This window comes from Lontra canadensis, unplaced genomic scaffold, assembly GCF_010015895.1.
Source record: "Lontra canadensis isolate GAN:19392208 unplaced genomic scaffold, GSC_riverotter_1.0 scaffold93, whole genome shotgun sequence".
Lineage (NCBI taxonomy): Eukaryota > Metazoa > Chordata > Mammalia > Carnivora > Mustelidae > Lontra > Lontra canadensis.
The window spans coordinates 7,280,789-7,298,654 of NW_022631087.1; the positions used below are offsets into that span (position 1 = coordinate 7,280,789).

At 58.9% G+C, this 17,866-nt stretch overlaps 1 protein-coding gene across 2 annotated transcripts in view; it reads left to right on the forward strand.

Moving 5' to 3' along the window:
* Positions 1-17,457, forward strand: part of TRIOBP (TRIO and F-actin binding protein) — a 51,545-nt gene extending 34,088 nt beyond the window's left edge. For both annotated transcript variants that reach the window (XM_032836618.1, XM_032836619.1), the window contains 13 exons: positions 177-233; positions 2,781-2,849; positions 2,975-3,064; positions 3,421-3,530; positions 5,005-5,530; positions 6,160-6,270; positions 11,512-11,659; positions 13,341-13,443; positions 13,998-14,157; positions 14,225-14,338; positions 15,385-15,471; positions 16,273-16,436; positions 17,176-17,457. In XM_032836618.1, coding sequence (XP_032692509.1) covers positions 177-233; positions 2,781-2,849; positions 2,975-3,064; positions 3,421-3,530; positions 5,005-5,530; positions 6,160-6,270; positions 11,512-11,659; positions 13,341-13,443; positions 13,998-14,157; positions 14,225-14,338; positions 15,385-15,471; positions 16,273-16,434 — 1,737 coding nt within the window. In that variant the 3' untranslated portion in view covers positions 16,435-16,436; positions 17,176-17,457. The remainder of the gene's footprint in view (positions 1-176; positions 234-2,780; positions 2,850-2,974; positions 3,065-3,420; positions 3,531-5,004; positions 5,531-6,159; positions 6,271-11,511; positions 11,660-13,340; positions 13,444-13,997; positions 14,158-14,224; positions 14,339-15,384; positions 15,472-16,272; positions 16,437-17,175) is intronic.
* Positions 17,458-17,866: the final 409 nt, after the last annotated feature.

Sequence of the window (17,866 nt, forward strand, 5' to 3'; positions counted from 1 at the left end):
GAGAGGGGCCAGGTCTGCCTCAGTGGCTGGGAACCTGCCTGGATTTGGGGGTTTCCTGGGCCCTCAGCCCCCCCATCTCCTGGTCTCTCTGGGGGGCAAGATGGGTGCCCACTCCTCCCCAGTCCTGGGTGGCTCTCCACCAGGCCTAAATCACCTGCCTGCTCATCTTCCCACAGCCCGATCTGCTCAACTTCAAGAAGGGATGGATGTCGATCTTGGACGAGCCCGGAGAGGTAGGAGGGCTGCAGCGAGAGTGGAGGGGGTGGCCTGGGCAGCTTCGGGGCTCCACCAGGTACCTGGGGGCAGCCCGGCAGGCTGAGCTGCTTCCATGGCTTGTCCAGGCTTCTGGATAGCCTGGCCTCTGAGTAGGGGGGTCCAGGGGGGCCCAGAGTGGGCACCGTGAGGGCGGTGGTTTCTCATGCAGTCCCAGAGGGCCTTGGGCTGGGGGCATGGGAAGGCAGAGGCTGCGGTCGTCTCAACCTGCTAGAACAGTCCACAGGCATACAGGGCCTCAGGACTAGAGACCTCCTAGCCCCTCATCCCCTGCACCCCATCCCCTCGTGTCACTGAGAGGCCCTGGGCCCTCTCCCCTCTTGATGACGCTGGCTGGGTCTGGGGTGGAAGGGCTCCAAGAGACCAGCTGTCCTGAGACTGCGGATTCCCAAGGACTCAGCCATGCAGGAGCCTCTCCCTCCCCGCAGAAGTGGGCCTCAGAAGACCAGCCTGGGGCTCCAGTGGTCGATCCAGAGCTTCCTCTGGCCTCAGGAGCCACATCTGTGGAATGGGCATGACGGACAATGACGATTCTTTCCAGGGTGGACAACAGGGTCGGGGAGGTCGAGACATGTAGGGTCCCTGCCAGAGCTCAGCCAGTAACCCTTCCCTTTGTCTAATGCGTCCATCCTTAGAATGAGGAGAGACAGTGCCCTCTCGCTGGCTCTGCCCTTTCAGCTGCCAGGCTGGATGGAGTCTGGGAGCTGGAACTGGCTTCCTGCCCACTCAGCCTGGGAGGGGACCCACCCCTGTCCTGCATGCGCCCGTGGCTCGGCCTGCGTGCAGCCCGCATGCCTGGGAGGGCTCAGAGCCAAAGGGAATCTCATTGTGTTTCCTACCCACATGTTTTATTCCCTCCAGCCCACAGCCTTCCGTTCCTGCTGCCTGCTCGCCGGTCGGCGGGTGGCTGTGCTCCAGGCTCACACAAGGCCTGGCACCCTGCCGGTGACCCTTCCCAGCCTCCCCACCCAGGGTCTCTGGAGGGCAGAGATGATGGGCCCCACCCAGAACTGGCCGCTACTCATCTTCTTTCGCAGGGTTTTGGAATGTCCAAGCTGGAAGGGCCCTGGGAGTTCAGCGAGCTCAGCCCCTGGGTACACAGACAGGGGACAGGCCTACATCTGAGCTTCCAGCTCTTCTGGGCCTAGTAGCCCCTGCAGTAGAGCCAGGCCTAGAACTTGGGCTGCCTAAGGCCATGGAGCTCCATCTGGCTCCTATCTCAGCCATCGTAAATTAGGCCAAATTAGGCAGGGGCCAAAGAGACGATTTGGCACAGAAGCCCTGCCCTGCTTTGTAGAGGGACAGTTGAGGTCCTGAGTGGCAACTCAGGCCATTGCTAGGACAGTCCCCAGTAACCTAGTGCTTGACCCTATGCTAAGTGCCATGAGAGACATACAAGGAAGGGATAGATACTTCTAACTTCACAAGAAGGCTTAGGAGACTTCTTATTAGTCCTGCTTGCCAAGCCAAGAAGAATGAAGCTCAGGGAGGTCAAAATACCTGATCAAAGACACACAGCTAGCAAGGGATAAAATAATTGTAACCTAGGTCTCTTGGATGCTAAACCCTATTTCTTAGGCGAGGCTGTGTACAGAGAAGTCGAAAGTATCATTCTGGCACATCCTTGAAAACTTGCCATCTTCTTAAGGAAAGAACACTAAGTATTTAGACTTAGACTTGGATAGAGTTTGTTGGTGTGGGGGAGCCCCTGGAGGGCCGAGGACTGGGTGGCATGTGCTGACCCTGGGAGTGGGTGGACTTCGACTGGCATTCCAGCCAATGGCCAGAAGCCCAGGGATGGGCTGAGCTTGGAGTATTTAATAATGAGCTGTTCCACCACCCCTCCCCTCCCCTCCACGGCCTGCCGGCCTCACCCCCTGGAGCAGACGGCACTGCAGAAAGGGACCCAAGTCATAAATGTGCAGAGAATATCCTCTCTCGAGCTGAATACGTGTGTAACCGACACCCGGCTCAGCGAACAGAATAGGACCCATGTTCAGACGCCTCCCCCCAGGCCACCTTCCATTCACTCTGGGACGCTTGTCCTTGGCTACTGAGGTGACCTAGAGGGGTCTAGGGGAAGAGACATGTAAAGTTCTGCTCCCTGACTTGCCAGACGAATGACCTTACACAGGTCACAGCCCCTTCCTCGTCTGCACCGGAGGGATTGCGTGTAGGAGCCATGGTGATCTCAATGGAGAGGGTCAGGAGGGCTACAGGACTGCCAGCACATCAGAGAAGGGCTCCCAGAAGGAAAGGGAAGGTGTCAGCACTGAGGAAAAGCCAACCCATTTCACAGATGCTGCCCCTAGAGGGGCCAGGCTTCCGATATGGAGTTTCTGCTTCTGCTCTGTCCCCTGCCCCCCGGGCCATCAGCAGGACAGAAGAGGGTGCCGTCAACCCAGCAGCACCGAGGACAGCTGCAGAATGGTGCCCACACCCCCATTTTGTCATCCCCCACGCTTGCAGCCCCTCTCCCCTCGCTCACTGCCCCCTCTCCTTCGCAGTGGAAGAAGCACTGGTTTGTGCTGACGGATTCCAGCCTTAAGTACTACCGGGACTCCACTGCTGAGGAGGTGAGACTGAATGGGAGCGTTCTCTGCCCCTGTCAGGTGCTGGGGGGCCCTGGAAGGGGATCAGGGCGGGGGACCCAGGTGGGGGCAGTGGAAGGCGTGGACGATCATGGGCCTCCCTGCGGCAGGCCGATGAGCTGGATGGTGAGATCGACCTGCGCTCCTGTACGGATGTCACCGAGTACGCCGTGCAGCGCAACTATGGCTTCCAGATCCACGTGAGCCTCATGCAGCCGGGGTGGCATGGGGGGGGCGGGGGGGCGGGCTTTGTGACTGGCTCCTGTCACCCACTGTCATGGAGGCGGTCCTCAGAGCCGATCAGAAGCTCTGCTGCCAACGCCTGTCGTGTCTGGAGAGGCCCCAGAGATCACAGGTGGCAGGGGAGGGCGGGATGTTGGGGAGGTCCTGGAGCCACCAGTGGAGGTAGCTTTGGCACCCCCTGCTCCTCCCTGGGCGCAGGACCTCGGGTTCCATCCTGCAGGGTCACCCTCCCTGGGGCACGCAGTGGCGAGGGAGCAGGGGTGGGGGGCAGGGCTGGCCATGTGGCAAACCTGCCCGCGGGGTGGACTTGCAGACCAAGGACGCCGTCTACACCTTGTCGGCCATGACCTCGGGTATCCGGCGAAACTGGATCGAGGCTCTGAGGAAGACTGTGCGGCCCACCACGGCCCCGGATGTCACCAAGTATGTGCCAAGCTAGCCTGGGACCTTGAGGGAGGCACCCCCTGCGTCCCTGAGTGCGGTTCTGGCACCCAGCCAAAGGCCCCGTGGTTGTACCTCCGGGGCCTCAGTTTCTCCATCAACAGAGTGGAGAGAGGCAGTGAGCATTGTTGGCACTCACCCAAAAATACCTGGAGGATCTGAGGTTTGCCTGCCATCCCGTTATGGTCCCCACATCCTGAAAGGAGGGGAGGGGACCTTGACTCTTTGGAGAAGATGCCAGTGAGTCAAAGGCCCCCTAGAGGTAGCCGACTTTCTGGGAGCCGTGGGAGCCATGTCTAAGCCTGTGCTAGGGAGAGTGTGTGCTTAGGTCATCTGGGTGAGGTGCTCACCCCGCCCGAGGTCGCCGTGCTGGGGGGTAGGGGGACTGGGCTGCTGGGAGAGCCCCCACACAGTATAAATGCTCACTGCCCACAGTGGGCTGGGAACCACAGCAGTTGGACGGCACGAGTGGCGTCTGATGGTGGGGGACCCAAGTCTGAGCCCCACTCCTGGGCCAAACTTTAGCTGTTCAACCCCAGGCCAGTGACTTCCTTGTCTGAGGGTCCGATTTCTCATCTGTCATGCCGAGCGTGACGTCGGCTTCGTGGGAGGGATGTACGCGGAAGCCCCTTGTGGACTCGGGGGCCTTCGCGGCTGGACTTTCAGTTAGTCTGTAGGCCCGGCAGCTCTAACAAAGAAGCTCCCCCCCACACACACACACAGAGGCAGAAATAAGGGAGAGCTTGCTTTCTCTCCAGAACAATCCAGAAGTGCATGATCCAGACCTGGTGGGGCAGCTCCGCCGCCCAGAGCTCACACCTTTGCGTCTGGCTCGGTTCTCACAGAGTCCCAGCCCGGAGTCCAGCCACGGCATGGCCCGTCCTTTAAAGGGAACCACACCCCTGGCCAGAATGTAGTCATGGGGCCCCGCAGCTGCAAGGGGTGCTGGGGGCAGGGTGTCGTTTCTGGCTGGCTCACTTACGTACCCTGCTGTTGCTAATGGAGCAAGGGGAGGCCTGCCGCAGTCGGCGCTCCGGTCACCGTCCGGCTCCTCACCACCGTTCACCTTGTTTTCCCTCTTCTCCCATGAGCCTCTGGGGCCCCGGACCCTGCCTTAAACCACACTTCGGGTGACGATTCTATGACCAGCGCTGGCCAAGGGCTCTGGTTGCTTTGCACGCTTGCCCTCCCACGGGACCTCGTGTCCATCCTATGAGCGGTTTTGGCGACCCATGTTACAGATGAGGTCCCTGGGGGCCCAACAGGGAACCCAGCTCTCCTGGTGCCTCTGCTGCTGAGCGCGGGCCCTGGAATGGTTGCCAGGGTCTGTTAGTGATGAAGCCCAGGTCTTAACCTCTAGATGGGGGTCCGGCCCCGGCTGGGGGGGGCAGCGGGGCACTGCGCAAGTGCTTGACTCTTCACTCCATCCCCTGACGAGGCTCTGCTGCCCCCCCAGGCTCTCGGACTGCAACAAGGAGAACGCGCTGCAGGGCTACAGCACCCAGAAGGGCTCCCTGAAGGCGGGAGAGCAGCGGGGGGGCTCCGAGGTCATCGGTCGGGGCGGCCCGCGGAAGGCGGACGGGCAGCGGCAGGCCCTGGACTACGTGGAGCTGTCCCCACTGACGCAGGGCTCCCCGCAGCGGGTCCGCGGCCCGGCCCGCATGCTCGACCGCCCGGCCAAGCAGGAGGAGCTGGAGCGGGACCTGGCCCAGCGCTCCGAGGAGCGACGCAAGTGGTTTGAGGCCACGGCCGGCCGGCCGCCGGAGACCGCAGCTGGCGAGGGGCCGCGCCGGGGTCTGGGTGCCCCGCTGACTGAGGACCAGCAGAGCCGGCTCAGTGAGGAGATTGAGAAGAAGTGGCAGGAGCTGGAGAAGCTTCCGCTGCGGGAGAACAAGCGGGTGCCTCTCACCGCCCTGCTCAACCAGAGCCGCGGGGAGCGCCGGGGGCCCCCAGGTGACAGCCACGAGGCCCTGGAGAAGGAGGTAGGCATCATCGCTGGCCTCCGGGAGCTCCCTCGCGCCACCAGCACCCCACCTACGCCTGCGGTCAGTCTCACTGTGGCATGTATCTGGCATACCTGGTGATGGGGAGCTCAACCCTGATTCGCTGAGACCGCAGACTCTTAGAAACTGCAGTCTTTTTTCCTGGACCTCGGTGTTTCTTGTTTTGGGGCATTTTTTCCTTCTTCGTTTTGTCCTCAGCAACCACAGAGAAAGGAAGAGGGAGAGACCCCTTATTAAGCACCTTCTGTATACCTCCTCCTCGGCCTCCTTCACCTGTATTGGCTTCCTGAGCAGTCTCAGGGTCCCAGAGGGTAGACCTCGTCACAGTTGTACTGGTGGGAAACTGAGGCTCAGAGACCACCTCCTACGTAATGCGATCAGTGTCTGTGACCACAGTGTCCTGCTCCCAGCCCTGTTTAGTCTTCTCTGGGACAGAGTTCTCCTGGGTCACTGACCTGGCCATCCAGGAAACAGCTGAAATGTCCCCTTTTCCTGCATTTCCACCACCAGCTGCTTCCCCTGCTCAAACCCAGGGCTCCTCACTGCCTCCCAGCACCCCTTTCCCAGCTTCCGGCTTCCCACTGACCACCACCCCCATCCCCTTGTAGGTCCAGTCTCTTCGTGCCCAGCTGGAGGCATGGCGTCTTCAGGGAGAAGTTCCACAGGGTACACCCCGGTCCCAGGAAGATGGCCACATCCCCCCAGGCTACATCTCGCAGGTGAGGCCGAGGGGCTGTTCGGTGGGGGCTGCGGGCAGGCTTCTGGTTGCTGAGCTTTCAGAGAACAGCCAATGTTCTGGGAGTGTTTTGACACCCATGGGTGTCATTTGACCTGCAATGTCTCATTAAAAGTGTCCCTCGGGTAGACGTGATCACTGTGCCCATTTTACAGACAAGCCACTGAGGTTATGGGACTTGCCCGAGGTCAGCTGAGCTGCAGAGGTCAGAGGTGGGATGTGAGTTCAGTTCCGGCTGACTGCAGAGCCCGTGTGTGAGCTCCCCGTGACACTCTGCACTTGGACCCCTTCTCCCATACCGCCCAGGAAGGAGACCCAGTGGGGAGTGGGATCCCAACGGGCAGGCCTCCAGGGTTGCTGCCTCAGGCCAGAGAGATCCCGCTCGTGCCTGTCAGGCCAAGACCCTGCGGCAGGTGGCCTGCGGGATGTGGGACCCTCCGGTAGCCCCCAGGGGATACTCAGTCTGCCTGGGACAAGTGGTTCTCAAGCTAGGGCTGATTTTGTTCCTCTGGGGACATTTGGCCATGGCTTACTATCAATTTTACTGATACAAAGGACATTTAGGATACAGTGTACAAATACAAAATATATCCCTTTCCTTGTGAATTCCATATATAGCGAACTGACTCCTGTCAGAATACTTTCCACTGGTTTTTCCGAATGCTTGTATCGTCAGGTAACTGGCAAACGAGGATTGTTCTAACGTGACTGTTGGTTGACAGTTTTGTTCACGTCATTGAGTAAAATGAGAAGACATATGTCAGAACTTTACTTGGTCAATGTCATGAGTAACTCTTGACCGAACTGGATAATAGTTTTCTTTTGAGAAAATTCCATTTAGGAGTATGTTCTCAGGTCTGTGTTCTAGTTCCAGCGTGATGGTTAAAAATTTGGCAGACATGGGAGTTTAATCTGCATTATTAGCATTTTCTCAGCCCTTGCTAACGTCCAGACAATCACAAAACAATATATCAAGCCCTGATTTGTGATGTTTCCCAACTTCCATGGTGTAAATACTCCCGCTGTGGCTGATGTCCCCGAACACCGATTTGGGAAGAGATATGTGCACAGAATCATAGAGCATTTCCACCAGACAAGATGCAGAAGATGTAAATAAACCTGAGAGCACATCGGCGCCCAGCCGGCTCCGTCCATGGAGCGTGGGACTCCTGATCTCGGGGTCCTTGAGTCCCAGCCCCCACGTTGGGTGTAGAGATCACTTAAAAATAAAATCTTAAAAAAAAAAACAACAAAAAACTCAAGAGCATAGACAATAATAAAATGCAGTGAAATAATTAAGAAGTGATGAATTTTGAGTATCACCTTTGTTTTCCGTATAGTTAATTATAAGTTTATATCATTTAGTTTTTAAAATGGCTTCGCTTAACAAATGTGTGAGAGTTGTGAAGAGTAGTCCGTCGGTTGTCTCCAGTCAGCACGCCGTTGCCTGAAGTAGAAGAGACTGCTGGGGTCCTGGGCTCTGAGCACGGGGCCTTCTAGAAGTTTCAGGGTTGGAGGTGGCTGTGCGGGGCGGTTTTGGGGTGGGGGCACGGGCCGGGGCAGAAGGTGGAGGGCCGGTAGGTGTCTACAGTGAAGACATCCAGCAAGCCAAGGAATTGAGATCTCATTCCGCAGACCTGAGGGGGTTTGGGGTCTGACAATGCTATCAGGAAAGTGGTGTTGGCGTGGAGGGGAGTTTGGGAGGGGGCAAGGGTGATGTCAGGGTCTAGGACGGGGGCTGGGGGAGAGAGGGCTTCAGGAGGGTGTGTGCAGGGAGAGGTGAGGACTGGGTGACTGGGCCCAAGGAAGACAGTGGGGAGCCTCCAGGGGCCCTGAGTCTGGGCCGCTGTGCAAGGCCAGGGAGCCCCATGGGGCTGAGTGGTGGGTGGAGTGTTCAGCTGAAGGGAGACCAGGGTCAAGGGGAGTTGGGACCTGGCTGGGGGAGGGGGGCTAGCTTTGGGGGTCACCTGATGTGGAGCGGGGAATGGAGCAGGGTAGGCGGGAGGCACCAGGGTTGTCAAAAGGCTCCCTTGAGGCCAGAGGAAGGAGTGGGTGGGGCTTCTTCAGGCTGGGTGAGGCCCTGCATGCCCCTGGTGCCCCAGGCAGCTGGGACACCCCTCAGAGACCACTACCTAGAGGGCTTCAAAGTATACTTGGAGCCCCTGGACACCCCAGGAGCTGCCTTTCTGGGTGGTTCCATTCACAGCCATCGGTATCTGGCATCAGAGCAGCCTTATCTGTCTGTTTTACTGTTAGAACGCATTAGATTTCTTTTGGGAAAAGATTTCTCACTTAAATGAAGTTTGGAGAGCACTGCTTTAATTGCTCAGCTTACGGGTGGGGAAACTGAGGCATAGGAGGTGAGACCTTTAAGCTAGAGGCAGACCTGTGTCTGCAGTCCAGGCTTCCTGGTCCCCAGGGGGCCACTGGGCACACAAAGGGCTGTCAGCCATTTCATCCTGTTAGGTTGGGATGGGCAGGGGTGCAAATGGAATTGGGGGGTGCAGGTGAGAAGGGAATGATAAGAAAACAGAGCCAAAGACAGGTAGAGGAGGGGCCCCAGAGGTGGGGGCGCCAGAGAAGAGGAGCTGAGCCATCTCTACCCCCTCCGACCCAGGAGGAGGTGGCTGGGGATTCAGGGGACCCTGGAGAGGTGACAGCTGGGGAGGGGTTTGGCACCTGATATCTTCCTCTGGGTGGGCGCCCCTCTTTCAGCTTGTGGAGCTGACCACATAGGACAGTAGCTGGGGTTGGGGGGGCGGTTCTGGGGCTTCACCGGCCAGGGCTCCTGTGTCTCCTCTATGCCCCCTCCCCCAGCTTCCTGCAGAGTAACGGGCATTTCTTGGTCTACTTGGATCCCTATCAGAGGTGGCCACTGGACACCTTGGGCCCTCCTGAAGGTAGATCAGAGAGAGCCGCACTGGGCCTTCTAGGAGCCCCTCCTTCCTCATGGGCTGGTTCCTGCCTCTGGACCCCCTGTTAGCTGCCATGTCGGCCTGTGTCACTGGGCCCATCTCTGTAGGTGGGCTTATCTTAGGGACCCTCATGAGTTGGTCTTATGGGCCTGTTTTATAGAGGAGGACACTGAGGCTCCGTGGGGAAGGGGCTCATTCAAGTTCACACTGGTACAGCGAGGATCAGGACCCGGTGTGTGAAACTCCAAAACCATGTTCCCTTGTTCTGACTGGAGGGGGACAGGCGTCACCTGCCCCCCCACTCAGAACACCTGGCCCTTCCCCCATACCGGTCCTTGTAGCCCCCAGTGCAGCTGCTGGAGAGGTGCGGGTCAGCCCCCCCCCCCACGCCGTGACATACGCAGTGGTCTGGGATATATTCTCTTATCTGGCTCTCGGCTTCGGTTTCCTCCACGGCTCTTCCCCTTTCCTTAGTGCTCTTAAATTTCATTACATAACAAATACGTTTACGTCTTCAAAAATTCAATCCAATCAAAAGGTTAGAAATGACCACGGGGGCTCTGCTTCCCCTGCCTGCTCTGCCCCCTCCAAGGGTCACCTTGCTCACCATCGGAGCACATCCCAGGAGTTTCCTGTTGCTGCTGGAACAAATTACTGCAGCTTAAAACAAGGATGTATCTTGTCGTGGACTTGAAGTGGGGCAGCTTAACCGGGGTCTCGCTGGGCTCAAATCCTTTCCGCGGGTTCTGGGTGGGACCTGCAGCTTCTGACCCCCTGCATTCCTGGGCTCCTGGTCCCATCTACAAAGCCCGCAATGGAGAGTCAGGTGCCTTTACTTCCCATCATTGACCTTGCATGGTCACTTTTCCCTCTCTGCCCTCCTGCCTCCATTTCCGCATCCGAGGCCCTGTGACGACTCTGGCCCAGGGATTAATCCATGATGGTCTCCCTATTTTAAGGTCAGCTGATTAGCAACCTCAGCTCCCGGCTTCCACATAAGGTGACACATTCAGAGGTTCTAGGGAGTAGGACGTGGGCATCCCTGGGCACCCCTACTCTACCCCCACGGCGTCCGGCATACCTTCTGCTGTGTTTGACATGTGTGGACTGGGATGTGTGCCTCTGTGTTGTTTCGGCTAATGGGATCACACAGTACGTGTTGTCAGAGACAAGCTTGAGTCACCTAACTTTTGAGACACCTTTCCACAGCCGTCCACGTGGGCAGCTCTGCCCTTCCCCATCTGCCCAGAGGCCTTTGTAGGGTTTGATCCCATCATTTATTTAAGGGCTCCCTTGCTAGGTGTTGTTTCTGGTTTTCATCTCTTACCAACCTTCCCGTAGGGAATACCCCTGTCTGAGAAGCTTTGTACACATGTGACTTTTTTTTTTTTTTTTAAGTTTTTATTTATTTATTTGACAGAGAGAGACATCACAAGTAGGCAGAGAGGCAGGCAGAGAGAGAGGGAGAAGCAGGCTCCCCGCTGAGCAGAGAGCCCGATGCGGGGCTCGATCCCAGGACCCTGAGATCATGACCTGAGCCGAAGGCAGAGGCTTTAACCCGCTGAGCCACCCAGGCGCCCCACACATGTGACTTCTTTGCAGTCAGCGGGGGGTTACTAAAAATGTGGTGACAACACCCAACTGCCCCCCCACGCACCCGTCACAGGTGACTCTCCGAAGCAGTGTGTGCATCAGTTTTTTAAACACTTGCCGGCCTTGTCTACAGGCCCTGTTCTGTGATGTCATCAGTGTCCGCTCACTCAGCACCTGCCACCTGCTAGGCTCTGGTCTAGACCCTGGGGGGCTCTGAGCTGAATCAGGTCTTCCTTGTGTTTGGAGAATGTATAGTCTGGCGGAGCCAGGGCAGAGGCTGTCCAGAGATAGAGCAGGGAGGACATTAAGCCGGACTGCAGGCCAAGCCCATTACCCTGGAAGAGAAAGTTGCAGAAGAACGTTCCAGGCAGAGGGCTTAGCCTTAGCCAAAGCTCAGAGCTGTGATCGTGCCACCAGTGATTTCTCCTAACTGGAGTTCCTTGGTGGGGAAAGGCCCGGCCTGAGGCCACGAGGGTCAGACACAGGAGCGGGGATTTGACCCCGTGGGACAGGAGCCCCCAAAGGGCTGGGAGGAGAGTGACGGGGTGAGGTTTGTGGATTCTTGGAGCAGGGGCAGGTGTGGTAGGTGGGGCCCGGCTCCAGAGCGGAGAGATGGCGAGGACTGGCCCGGGGCGGGTGTGACCCTGAGGCTGGGGAACGGCCACCATCCTGGCAGCGGGGGCAGCCCTGGGACCCAGCTGGACTCCCGCCCGCAGGAAGCGTGCGAGCGCGGTCTGGCCGAGATGGAGGCCTCGCACCAGCAGGTCATGGCGGAGCTGCAGCGGCATCACGAGCGCGAGCTACAGCGGCTGCAGCAGGAGAAGGAGTGGCTCCTGGCCGAGGAGACCGCGGCCACGGCCTCAGGTGAGGACCCTCTCACCTCTCACCCTCTCACCAGCTGCGGGTCCACGCTGAAATCGGGGAGCACTTTAAATAAGGTGGAGGGAGTCTAGTGCCAAACTTGGGGCCTGGGGGGGTGGAGCCCCCAGAACTGGCCTCTGCTTCTACATGAGAAGGGGAAACCGAGGCAGCAGCCTCCCTGAAGCCCCACGTCCTCCTGGGTTGTAGCTCCTCTCCCTCAGGGGCCTGCAGCCACTGGGGATCTCACCCTAAGGTGAATGCCCACACTGGGCGCCAACTCCATGCCCAGGTGCGCACCATTTGCTGGGGCACAGACTGCTCAGTTGTGGCCGGGGGAGTGGGGCGGGCTGGAACCTGGGGAGGGCAGGAGCAAAGCTGTGAGCTGTTGCTAAGCCACGTTCCCCATGCAAACACCCCTAGCTCTTTGCGGTGCCTGACGGAGGGACCCCATTTCACAGATGAGGAAACGGGGGCTCAGAGAGGTTAGTGACTTGTCCCAGACGGCACAGCTTGGAGATGGAAGAGCGAGAGTTAGAGCTCAGAGCACCCTGACTGCAGAGCCGGGCCTTGAACCCCACCCTCTGCTCTCCCAAGCCAGAAACAGGAACGCCCGAGATGTTGAACATCTCCCTCCCTCCCTGTGTTCCCTGCATACCTCCCGTGTGGGTCTGGCACATCCGAGGAACTCCCGTGGGGTTTCCAGAATCACGGCAGTGATGAGAGAAGTCCCTTGATCTAGAACTTTCCACCTGCCAGCACTGAGCCACGTGCTTCATGCACTCAGGCCCACGGCCCCTCATCCCAAACCCTGGAGCCAGTGCCTTCTGCATTTTAGGGAGATAACCTAGTACAACCATGAGATATCCTTCCCAGCAGAGTCTGGGCTCTTCTGTGAAATCTAGTGCAAAGGTTTCACCAAGAAACTTCTCAGAGTCCTGCTTAAGTGGGCTGCGAATGACCACAGATGGCCTTGCGTCTGTTCAGGTCAGGGTTTGCCACCGAAAGAGTTATGAAAAACTTCCAGTGTTCTGAGCCTTTGGATTTTAGAATTATGGATAAGATTATGGATGAGGGCTTGTTTAATCCTCCCAACCACCCTGTGTGAGTGTGAAAACACTTGGTCCTTGGTTGCTGGCAGTCTGGAAAAAAGCCAGCGGGAGCTCTCTCTTCATCTACTCTGGGCCAGGCGTTGTTCTAAATGCTCTCTGCACAGCTTCCAGTAACCCACAAGAGAAGGTGCTGTTGTTCTCCCCGTTTTCCAACAAAGGACCCGAGGCACGGGGGGGTTAAGTCCCCTGTGAAAGGTTACACGCATTTGTAGCAGCTGCAGTCCTTGTGTTGAGTATGATCATCAGGCTGGGCCAGAGAGCTCGGCCCAGGCTCTGCAGGGCTGGTGGGCTGTGTGGGATCCCACCAGGACGTCAGTGACAAGAGGTTCCAGTGGTCAGATACTGAGGTGTCTCCCCAGGGCTGTCCCATCCCAACAGACCGTGATTGGTATCCTCCCTCGATAGACAGGTTCAGAGAGGTCAAACAACTTCCCCAAAGCCACTCAGTGCCTGATGCAGGCCGGCTCAGTGCTCTTTGGCCCTGTCTGCATGGTCCGTGTGGGGGCTTGGAGGAGGTGGAGCTTACTGCTGCTGACCCCTCCCCAAGCTCCCCCGTGCCCTTGCCCTGATTCTAGCCATCGAAGCCATGAAGAAGGCCTACCAGGAGGAGCTAAGCCGGGAACTGAGCAAGACACGGAGTCTCCAGCAGGGCCCCGATGGCCTTCGCAAGCAGCACCAGTAAGATGGCACCGGACTCCGGGGTCTGCGGGCTGGTCCTCGTTCTGAGCTAGGGGCTGCCCACCCTGGTGTCGAGGCAGGAACCTGTGCCGAGGTCCCTTGACAGAGGACATGGCATTTTGCTCCCAGCTGAGACTCCCGATCCCGTCACCTGGCACAGGGAACAGTGGCAGGGGGCCCTCAGCCAGACCCCTATGCCAGTGCCCCGAGATAGTTCCTTAGGCCCCCTCGTTAGGCCCCTTCGTGTCCAGCTGGTCTCAGCCTCTGCGGCTTCTGGTTCGTGTCACCTAGAGCTGGGCTGCAGTACCACCCTCGGCCAGTAGGTGTCCCCACCGCAGAGGATGGTTCTGGAATGTTAGGGCTGCAGAAGCCTTTGAGGTTTAACCCCTACCTCATGGAGGGGGCACCTGCAGCCCAAGGAGCCTGTCACCAGTTCCCAGCCCCGCAGCAGGCTGAAGGCAAAACCAGAGAGGGAACGTGAAGTCTGGAGCTGCTTTGCGTCTCTCCTAAACCGAGTTCCACGCCATCCGTGCCCTCCTCTGCCCCCGGGACAGGTCCGACGTGGCGGCGCTGAAGCGGGAGCTGCAGGTGCTGTCGGAGCAGTATTCGCAGAAGTGCCTGGAGATCGGGGCCCTGACTCGGCAGGCTGAGGAGCGGGAGCACACCCTGCGACGCTGCCAGCAGGAGGGCCAGGAGCTGCTGCGCCATAACCAGGTGAGCCCGGCCCGTGATGGGGGGTGCGGTGGCCATCCTCCCTGCGCTGACCGCCCGTGCCTCCCAGGAGCTGCACGCCCGCCTGTCAGAGGAAATTGACCGGCTGCGCAGCTTCATTGCCTCGCAGGGCACCGGGGACGGCTGCGGGCGAGGCAGCGAGCGGAGCTCTTGTGAGCTGGAGGTAAGCCTACCCCCGTACCAGGCGGCCTGGCTGCTTCTCAACACCCCGACAGGCTGGCTGTGCCCCGCAGCAGGGAATGGCATGGCCCCGCCGGCCCAGGCCCCAGGGAGGAGAAGCCACTGCAGCTGGGACGGCCACCTATGACAAAACCCTGCTGCCAGAGTCCAGCCCTGCCATCCAGGGCCTGCCACCTAGCTGCTGGGTGGCCAGGGCAAGTCACCCCACCAGTCAGAGCCCCAGGAGCCACCTAGCTGCTGGGTGGCCAGGACAAGTCACCCCACCAATCTGAGCCCCAGGAGCTCATCTGTTAAAGGAGGCTAGCATCCCCCTTACTGGGAGAAGCTGGAGTGAGAAAATGTGTGTGATCCCAGGATCCCCTAGTATTTTATTTTATTTTACTTTATTTTATGAAAATTTATTTATGGCTTTACTCTGTGTCTGGAACATCTTGAAGGCCTTCATATCTGTTAACTCATTGAATCTCTGTGACAGTCATACAAGGTAGATATTATCACCGTCCCTGTTTACAGATGAGGGCACTGAGACGTAGGGAGGTCAAGTGCCTTGCCGGATCTCTCGTGGCTAGTCACGGCAGGAGTTGGGATTTGAACCTGGCAGTCTGGCTTCGGCATCAAAGCTTTTAAGCCTCCCCAGTCCCGGCCAAACCTGTCTCTGATTTGGTCAAGTCAGAATAGCAATCCCTGCCCCTTGGGGTTTGGGGAGGGGTTAATGAAGTATTTCATAGGGAGGCCTGCCCTCTTTGGCTCCCTGGGGGGCTACACTATGGTCACCCTCTTTGCTCTCAAGTTGAGGGCGGGGTACTGTGTTAGGACAGCAGCAGAAGTGATCATGAGACACCCACTTGCCAGTATGGACAGAGGTGAGACAGCAAGGAGAAATCAGAGAGGGCTTCCTAGAGGAGCCTGGCCCTGGGGTGTGGTGCGTCTTGGTGCAGGTTGGGAGTTACATTCTGGGGGCCTGAAGCAGAGAGAAGCCAGCCCTCAGGGTGCTGTGGCCTTGGGTCAGCCCGGTCCCCATGACCCTAGGTGTTGCTGCGAGTGAAGGAGAACGAGCTCCAGTACCTGAAGAAGGAGGTACAGTGTCTCCGGGATGAGCTGCAGATGCTCCAGAAGGTAGGGTCTGACTCAGAGCTGGTGGACAGGAGCCCTCCGGACCCACCTCAGTGCCCCATCCCGAGAGCACCCACTCTGCCAGCCGGCCTTCTCCCCTCTCATTCATGGCTCTCCAAGTGTCCTTGTCCCTATTTATATGTGTCCTTGTCCCTATTTATAGACAAAGACACTGAGGCTAATAGAGGGTAAGCAACTTGCCCATGGCCACACTTGGCTTTATTTAGTCAGCAGACACTTAATTGAGCACCTACTGTGAGCTGGGCACCGTGCTCGGTGCTGGGGAGACAGCTGTAAATGAAAAAGACCCAAGGCCCCATGCAGGGGCGTCCACACTCCAGTGAGGAGTGAGCCATGCGGCGGGCAGTGGGAAGGGCCAGGATTTGGGCCCAGGGTTATGAGACTGCAGCCCGCCCAGGGCTGTGTCCCTGTGGGTTTGGCACCCCCGGGTGTTGGTGGCTCTGGGAGGATGTGTGAGTCACACTCACAGAAAGGGCCCCAGCCCCGGGCCAGGCTGACCAGGTTCACACCTTGGCCACTCATTGCTGTGTGGTCTTAGACAAAAGCTTCCCCTCCCTAAGCCTCAGCTCCCATCTTGGGGGACGACAGTGATGCTGGACGCCGTCCCTGGGCCATGCCAGGAGGGTGCACCCGGGCCGGGGGGCTGCCAAGGGAGCATCTGGAGGGACCGGGCCACCAGGGCATGGAGGAGCCTGGCCAGCAGGGGCACGGTGGGCGTGGGCCCGGTAGGCAGGGCCAGGAAAGGGGCCTCCGCGCCCTCACGGCCCTTGGACACCCTCCCAGGACAAGCGCTTCACCTCGGGGAAGTACCAGGATGTGTATGTGGAGCTGAACCACATCAAGACGCGGTCGGAGCGGGAGATTGAGCAGCTGAAGGAGCACCTGCGCCTTGCCACAGCCGCGCTGCAGGAGAAGGAGTCCATGCGCAACAGCCTGGCTGAGTAGAGGTGAGTGCTAAGGGGAGGGGAGAGGAGGGGTGAGGCTGCGCCGAGCTGGGGGAGGCATGGTGGGGCACTGGGCCCGGAGTGGGGAGCTCAAGGCTCACCCACACCTGACTCGTGGCGCCACCTCCCCTGGGACTCTCCCTTGCTGTGGCCTCAGTTTCCCGCTCTGTAAGTGGGGACGGTGGCACTAGCCGCAGGGGGCCGGGGGGACGTGGACCTGGGCATGTTCTTAAGAGGGGGGCAGTTCCAGGGGCCCGATCATGGCCATGTGCCCCCCCCACCACAGCAGGCACTTAGCGCGGTACCCCGCCTGCAGCCTGCTGAGCCCGTATCCCTTGTCAGGGCCCCCCTGGGGACCCCAGCAAATTCGGCTTGCCGGCCCCACCTTCCAAGCTGGCGGCATGGCCCGTGTCACCGATCAATGACGGCATTCCTTCCACCGAGTTCCACGCCACTGATGTCACAGTCGGGGCTGGGCCCCCCCAGAGACTTAGTCTCATGGCCATCATTGATGTCCCAGGCTTCAGAGCTTTCTTACGCTGCCTCTCCTGATGCCACATCTGCCACCGGGGCTTCTGCTTTCAGATCGACCCCTGTGGACTTCCTGAGGCAGTCGGGAGAGGCTGCCCTGGGGGCCAGGCTCGGGAGGGAGAAGCCCAGAGGAGCAGGAGCGGGTCTGGCCCAGCTTTCCGGGCCACCGTGCTTGGCCTGAGCCTGCAGCTCCCCAACTCTTGTCTTCCAGGTCCTGGTGGCCCAGCTGCACCAGCAGACCCTCCCCCGGCCTGAGGGGACTAGTCATTCGCTCTCCTTCCTGCTGGATGGAAGTCAGAAGCCAAGCTTTCTCACCACCCTCTGTGGGCTGCACATGCACTCATACCCACCACACACACACACACACACACACACACACACACACGCACACACACATACACACACACTCTGCGTATCTGAGCGCGCCCCTCGCACTGGGTCTTACCTTGCACCTTCTTCAGGATTTTATATGTGAAGAGATTGTTATATAGATTTTTTTCCCTTTTTTTTTTTTTCCCCCAAAACACGTTATACTTTTGAGAAAAGCAATTCCTGAAGGCCATGTGCCTCCATTGCTGGCCCGCCCTCCGGCTCTAGCTGCCTGCCCGGGCTTCTGGGCCTGCGGGCCTGCCCTAGGGTCTAGCAGACGCCCAGCAGCAGTCGTGGCAGGGTGGACTCTGGTGGGAGAGGCAGGGAGCCAGCTGCCCTCTTCCTACCCTACCTCCCACTAACTACTTCCTGCCCTGAGGCGCCCCACACCGTGGGACTCTGGACAGAGGGACAGACGGGCAGAGGGAGCCGGCAGCTGTCCCTAAGTTCTCATCTCCTCGCCCGGGGGGCGGGGTGGTGCTGGACAGGGAACTGCCCGAGCCACCCCATGAAGGCTTCTCTCCTGCTCCATG